General features: G+C 46.3%; 1 protein-coding gene across 1 annotated transcript; it reads left to right on the top strand.

Annotated features, from left to right (window-relative positions):
• Positions 1 to 6464: 6464 nt before the first annotated feature.
• Positions 6465 to 7034, top strand: FERD3L (Fer3 like bHLH transcription factor). Its single transcript, XM_075495553.1, has one exon. It carries the CDS (start codon positions 6465 to 6467, stop codon positions 7032 to 7034), a length of 570 nt encoding a protein of 189 aa, XP_075351668.1.
• The last annotated feature ends 397 nt before the right edge of the window (positions 7035 to 7431 follow it).

Here is a 7431-nt window from a genome sequence, read left to right as displayed (position 1 = left end):
GAATGAAATGAAATTCAGTGGGAAAGATACGATGTGATACTGTAACTGGAGACTATTGTCATAAATATGCATGAAGCCACAAACTGTTAAGAGGGTATTCAGGACTAGCAAGGAAAGAAATTCTGTATCCTTAGGAGAGTATCAAAGCCAGAAGCTAGCAAGGCAGTGGATGGTTGAGAAGCTTGGCAAAGGAGATCCATTCTTTAGAGATGAGTTTCAGTGTAGGCCTCTGTGCTAGTTGCAGGAGATGCACTTGTGAACTATGAAAAATCATCTGGTAATTCCAGATTCTATAAAATGAAGCAAGTAATTTCCTGATTCTAAAAAATGAAAATAAATTAAAAAGTAGAAGATGGTACCTGGCATGTGTACTGTCAGTATCAGAAGATCCAAAGCTGAGTAGGTCAAAAGACAAAATGGCTCATTTGACCCAAGGTGATCCCACCAAATAAAAAATGGAGCCTACATATAGGATTCAGGTAATGAATCTTGGTCCACCATCATACAAACATTTATTCTGTTGATATAAAAGCAAGATCTTCAAGTAACTATAGCTTTCAGCCTGACATTTCCCTGCATTTTACAATTTGTGAGAAGTGGAAGAGAAAAATGCGTTAATTAATGGCTCTAGTACATAATTACATAATAATAAAATTAATTAATTGTAATAAAGACTTAGAAAAAAATCTAGACTCCTCGGTGAACAATACACATTTTTATTGCATTGGATTTTCCACAAACAATATTTATATAGAAAAATCAAGATGAAAGAAGCTATGTTTAAATAACATTACATTTTTTCATGCACGTTGATAAAAAGCCAGGAAATTTAAAGTTAAGGGTGACATTCCAACCTTAATACATGCCCTGTTCTCAATCCCTCCCACCCCTAAGGTTATGATTAAGGAAAAAACTATCATTCATAAAACTTTGTAAGCATGATGAATCACATCACACCCTAACCACAGCTATTCATTTCATTTGTCTATGATTTACCCAAGATTACACTTTCAAACTTTTTCCTCGTCATTTGGTGCCGTATGGGGAAATATCAACAGTTACTTCTTTAAAATCTTCAAATGGTGTGTCATACAGCTATAAATAGAAATGAATTGCACTTTACTGGCAGAACGTACCTAGTTTTGTTACAAAATACTGAGTTTTGCTAATGATTTCCTGTGTCAGGGAACAATGATGTTACTGAATGTCACATTTTTGTCAGGGAGAGCCAAGTTGTGAAACCTGATCTTTGTAAGTAGGTGCTTGTATTCAGATTGGAGTCCTATTAAAGACAGGCTGTGACGCAGAAGTGCATTCATACAGTCAGATGCACACAGGATCAGTGTCTGAAATTACTTCTGGGACCAGACTGTGATGTTTTGGCTTCACTGGATATATTCTGGTTTTAAGAACAGAACTGGTCCCTACACTGGACTAGTATGGTGGACTTCACCTGCTTTGTAAGCAGAGGGTACTCACATATATCATCAACATAAGGAATGAAGTTAATTCTTACACTGCCTATACAGGTAAAGTATTTGGGAAAAAAAAAAGGTTGCAGAGAATTCTTACAGACTCAAATTCTAGTGACTGCACGCAAATATATCCAGCTGTGTTTGCGCACATACTCTGGATATATACCTTACTGGATTTTTTTTTTTTTAGTGTTTATTCATAAACTGCTAATTCTAGAGCCAAGTTTCATCCCACAGGACTGAAGTTACCTGAGTTAGAAGCCAGTAACCCCAAGCTCCTTAGGCAGTCTGTCGGGGCAGACAGACTTCAAGTGGACTGTGGAGTCCACTACAGGTGCTCACATCTCTGCAAGACTCAGAGTGTCTCCACGATAACCTGATACTTGGATAAGAGCCAGCAGTTCATATGAGCCCATTTCTAGTATCAGTTTTATTTTTCTTAACTGATGGAGTCAATCAATTCTTTCTGCGAGACCTGCAGAAGTCAAAGTGAGGTAACCTTGTCCTCATCTTCTTACACTTCACCTATCTCCAACATACCAAAGCTTTCCCAGCTGTTTCAACCATCAAGGCACTGCTTCCTCTGGTCTACATTAGGTTTGACTTCAACAGTCTCCTCCTTTCTGGTTTCGTTGCAAGACACTCAAAACAGTATTGACCAATTCATCCGATACTTTTTGTTTGGCCTCCTTCAGCTTCACAACTGACTCAGGCATAAACTCTTCGAACATAAACTCTATCATAGTCCAATGTTCCCTGCTTATATAATCTCATGATGCATTGAGACATCGGTGATCTCCTTTACCCTTCTAGTGATACCACGTTTAATCACATTTTGCTCTGCTTTCATCTGAATTCTATTATATTCTTCTAGTATCAAAATAACCAGTCTTCAGCTAGCTTTGCTTAAGTACTTTCTTTTTGTATTAACTCATCTGTAGTGCCCATAGTGCCTTCCTCTCCACCACTGATTGTGCAAGTGTCAAGATAAGATACTGTACAAACTGTTCATTGCCTTGCAAGTTGGCCCCATCTCCACACATATATACTGCACTGATCTGGCCTGGTCTGTCAGGAATGCAAACTGTGAGCTCAACAGGGCAGGAACTGCCCTGTGTTTTGAGGTAATGATGTCCTGATCCATGGACATCACTGTAATTTTAAGGTTTAACAAGATCAGACAGCTACAATGTCAGTAAGTTGAGAGAGACAGCATTAGTCTGCTACACACTACATCTATTTCTGTTATTTAGGCCAGAGTTTGAGAATGATAGCAACTCTCTGACTACTAATGGATCAATTAAAGGAGAGAAGATTTTTCCCATTTTACAAGAAAATTGTGTAGACATTTTTTTCAGTTGCATATCTAACTTTTTGTGGTTTCTAGAGCAGACAGTAACTTTCAGCTCCTTGCTTACAGAGTCATAACTGATGGACAATGCCCCCTCATATCAGCATCCCAGGATCACCACTGACTTCCAGTGAATTTTCCAGTAAAGTACAGGTCATTGTTAAAATCTGTAACATCTCAATCAGTAATGCTAAGTCATCAAAGTGGCTGTCTTCTCCTATGTGATAGTGTGGAAAATTATCAGCACAGGGACTCGGCACACAGGGTTATAAAAGGAGTAAAACTACTTCCATAGAAGTACGTTGAATTGAAATGCACGTTGCCCTCATTTCTGTTAGTACAAAGGATATTGGATTTGTTATATAGGGAGACTTGTTAAGAGACATTAATTTTCAGAATTGTTAACAACTGGGACATAATTAGGGGTGGGCAGAAGAGGATATATTTGCTTTTCTGATAGGAGCTGTTGTGGTTTGGGTTTTAAACTCAAACCCTCCATGAGCATCAAGAATCATATCATAGATATTTCTGAAGAAAAATAATTACAGAAATAGCTGCAGAGCAGCTTGAAGATGTAGCCATCAGTGCTCAGTATCTGTAAGCATCTTGTGAGCAAATTTTTTTGTGATAAACAAGTGAAATGAAAAGGTAGGATAAGAAGCGGGTGAAGGAAGGTAAACAATCATAGAGCAAACCATATTCTTAGTTAAAACAAATCTGGAACACACATTTGAGCACCTAATCTGGTCTGAGAAGATTTCAGAGTATAAAGCAGCCTCTCATGAGAGTTTGTCCTGCTTTCCCTACATTGTTGCATTGTCTATGCACTGAAAACCTGTCCCCTGCAGCACTGGATATTTGTTATGCATTTCCTCAGCTCCATACTTTCCCCAATGTGATAAAAATCACCAAATATGAAAAAATGTTCAAAAATATACCTCAAATCACAGATCATTGAGCTTATTATACATAATTTAAAATAGCCAATACTAGAGAACAATCAATATTTTAGAAAAAATAAGAGGGAAAAAAATACAGGAAACAAAGCAGCAATTAAAAAAAATCAGCTTGACAGGAGGATTCACCTTGGCTATAAGTCTTCGTTTTCTGCTAGGACCTCCCAGTCCTGGCTTAGTCCTGGCTTTGGTGCTTCCTTTAAGGATTCAGTGACAAGCACACCCTGCATTAGTCTTTTATGGTTTGTTATATCGCTTGTGGTGCAATACTGACTCAACAACCTTCTCCCTTTACGTTCTTGCAATATAAAATGCTTCTGGTCCCGGTTGTCTTTGTAGTTTGTGTCCTGCAAAAATCTGAAACTAGAGATGTGAGCAAGAGTTTCTTTCTGAAGAGACCGTGGTGAAGGGCTGCTCTATCCTCTTCTAAATGCCGGTTTCCCACACGACGGTAAATTCGTGTGAAGATTGACACAGAGTTGACGAATTCACATTTCTCCATTCATTTCCTTCATTATCTGAAGTATTTGTATTTCCCCGACAATTTTGCACCCCGTGTTGCCACATCTTTGCTGGCATTTGTCCTTAATTTATACCTCCATGTCTCTAAACCAAATACTTGCCACCTCACCTAAAAGGAGCTCAAATGAGTTACATTCCTTTGCGGATAGATCATAAATATTTATCTGACCTTTCGTCCACCGAGCGTTTTTAACATTTAGAGCTCTTCAACTTACTTTTGGATGCTCTCTAGTCAACGCTTCCCTTGACAGATATTTTACAGCTCCTCTTTGCCTTATTAGTTCATTCACCGGGTGCTTTAATGAACGATATGCATCACAAATAAGCACGTCTCTGAGCGACACCCTCCCTGTTCGCTAAGAAACCTCTTAGCGCCAGTAAGAATAAAAGCAGTCTCCCCGCTCCGTGCTCGCTATTTAGCCTCAGGCATGCCGTTAGCTCACTAAGGCAGAGGCAACGCCGCCGATCGCTGCCGCAGCAGCGGCAATGGTGGCGAGGCGACAGGATGGGGAGAGGCTGGTTGTCGGCCCGGCGGGAGGGTGGGGAGGGAAGGTCCCCCCTTGCCGCCGGGCACCTGCAGTGCCGCCGCCGCCGCTCCGGAGCTGTCCAATGTAGCTCCGCTCCCGCTCACCTTCCGCGGCCCCCCGCGCCGCTCCGCGCCGCGCAGCCAGCGCCCTGGCCGCCCCCCGCCTCTGAGAGCCCGCGGGGCCGGGGGGAGCTGGGAGGGGAGGCGTCTTTCCCGCCGCATCTTTCCCAGAAACAGGGGGTGCGTGGTTCGCTCGCTGTGTTGTAAACGACGGCAGATCCCGGTCCGCCGTCGGAAATGTTTGCGGTCCTGTAGGCAAACAGGAAGGATTTTGGCGGAGCGGGATCCTTCGGCCGCCCCCACCCGCCTCCTTTGATCTGACGGGCTTTGAAATCCCCTTAGAAATTAGAGACTAATTAGCCCCAAAGCGAGAGTGGCAACAATGCATGACAAAGGCGAAGATTAGGCTTTAAGGAGGCAGTGCAAGAGTAATGGCCAGCCACCCCTAAACGAGCTGTGTGCACAAATCGTGTGCCAAAGAAAATCGATCCGATTCAACCTGGGTGTGTCGAACACTGCCAGGGATTGCCAGGGCCACGCAGTTTATCTAGAGCCAGTCTATGGTGTGGGAGGGTGAAGACACGAGCCCTAACCTCTTCCAGCCTCCCAAGACAAAAGCAAAACAATCCCCAACGCCCGTCCCCAAGGAAACCTTGATCAAAGAAAGGTATTCGGCGGTGTCGGGTGTACGGGTGTGTTTATATGCATTTCACGGTATTTTGCGCTGTGTATCCAGCGTTATCAGTGCGTGCAGTCAGGTTGATTCCTCTGTGCACCGCCGGTGACCGGGCCGGCTCCACCAAAGGTGTAAGAGCAACCGCTGCCCTGAATAGGACCAGCTTATCCTCGTCTCATGGGCGGGAGGAAGGAGTTTCAAAGCAAGTGCTGTGAGATTGCCTGAACCGAAATGAGCTTTACGAAGCAGCCTTTGACTGGAAGGATGTTTGAACTCTAGTCGAAAGGGGTTTAGGGGGAATGGAGAGGCGATTCCAACAGTTACTACTGGGAATGCAATATCGGGTCCCCTACAATGCTTACTTAGGCTAATGGAGGTCCTGTCATTCAGCTCCCATTGCGCTGGGATACAGGGTAAACATTCCCCGGTGACCCTCTCCGTGCAGGTCCCCTCTTCAGGACATCATTAAAAGCATACATGCACTTGCCTGACATCAATTGTCAGGCCGGCTCTCAGGGTTCAGAGATCCCGACAGAAAGCAGGAAAACAAGCCCAGTGGAGACCCGGCTCTGCGGCTGCGGGCTTTAAAGAGCCCGAAAATCGTTTGGTTGCGGGTGTGTAAGAAGAGACAAAAGTGCTCAGCAGGTAAGAGCGGAGGGTTTTGCCAAGAAGGAACTGTCCTTGATCGCTGTGACAGGATTGACTCGCTGGGGACTCCTCTCTCGGGAGCATCCACGCGTCCCCGAGGGGGCTGCCTGTCTCCTCTCATCAGCATCACGGCGAGAAGTTTTACAGCCGCTCTTTCTAGTCCTGCTAATCCTGTTATCCGGGGGGTTATAAATATTAACGCCGCTGGGGCTGGGGATGGGGCACCAGATTAAGCCCTCTCTGAAGTAAGATGTCAGCCAGCCTCTTCCCAGCCCACCAGCGCCCGGGGCTGCTGGATGAGCTGCACGGCAGAGCCCCGCAAGTGCCCTGCCCAGAGGGGTTGCTGGGCGCCTCGGTGCTGGATTTCGTGGCCGACCTCTCCCTGGGCACCCCCCAGGGCCCCCCCCGGGCCGGGCCGAGCCTGGGGCTCTGCGAGGTCACCTCCGGGCCTCCCTTCGGGGACAGAGCCCTGTCGCTCCGGGAGGGGATGGCCCGGGGGCTGCCCCTGGCTGCCTTCGGAGATGGAGATCCCGAAGACGACGAGGAAGAGGAGGAAGAGGAGAGGATGCGGAGCGCTTCACTCCTGGACAGACCCAGGAGAAAGCGGGTTATCACCTACGCCCAGCGCCAGGCTGCCAACATACGGGAGAGGAAGAGGATGTTCAACCTCAACGAGGCGTTTGATCAGCTGAGGAAGAAGGTGCCCACCTTCGCCTACGAGAAGAGGCTCTCCCGGATAGAGACATTGCGCCTGGCCATCGTGTACATCTCCTTCATGACTGAGCTCCTGGACGGCTGCAGCAGGCAGGAGGCGAGCTAGGGAGCGCCGGCGGGACAGGGCTGGGGGCCGGGCACCACCCACGGCACCGAGCAGGTGGCCCCGGGCGCTTCCCTCCTCGGGGCGCAGAGCCGTGCTCCTGCCTTGGCTTCTCACACCGCAGCCAGGACCGTGTAGGTGTAGGATGCAAAAGGAGGAGTGTTTGGGGAAGCGTGCGTTGGGGGCGGGGGAAAGGAGGGGGAGAGAGGGGATGGAGAGGTTCGGTATGTGTAGATTTGCTAATATATGTAATTGTTGTAAAGGGAAGGGAAAAGAAGGAAGGTCTGGGGACTTTTGGTTGTTGCTGCGTCGCCTGCTTGCTTTACAATTTTGCAATTTGTTGCCTTGGAGAAAGGCTCGGCCGGGGCAGCGGAGCCGGTCCAGTTTGCGGAGTGGGTTT

The sequence above is a fragment of the Mycteria americana genome, chromosome 2 (assembly GCF_035582795.1).
Source record: "Mycteria americana isolate JAX WOST 10 ecotype Jacksonville Zoo and Gardens chromosome 2, USCA_MyAme_1.0, whole genome shotgun sequence".
Classification (NCBI taxonomy): Eukaryota; Metazoa; Chordata; class Aves; order Ciconiiformes; family Ciconiidae; genus Mycteria; species Mycteria americana.
This window is presented reverse-complemented; position numbering and strand designations above follow the sequence as displayed.

Excerpts from the sequence above, each read along its gene's own strand:
- FERD3L (XM_075495553.1), top strand. The coding sequence starts at position 6,465 with ATGTCAGCCAGCCTCTTCCCAGCCCACCAGCGCCCGGGGCTGCTGGAT.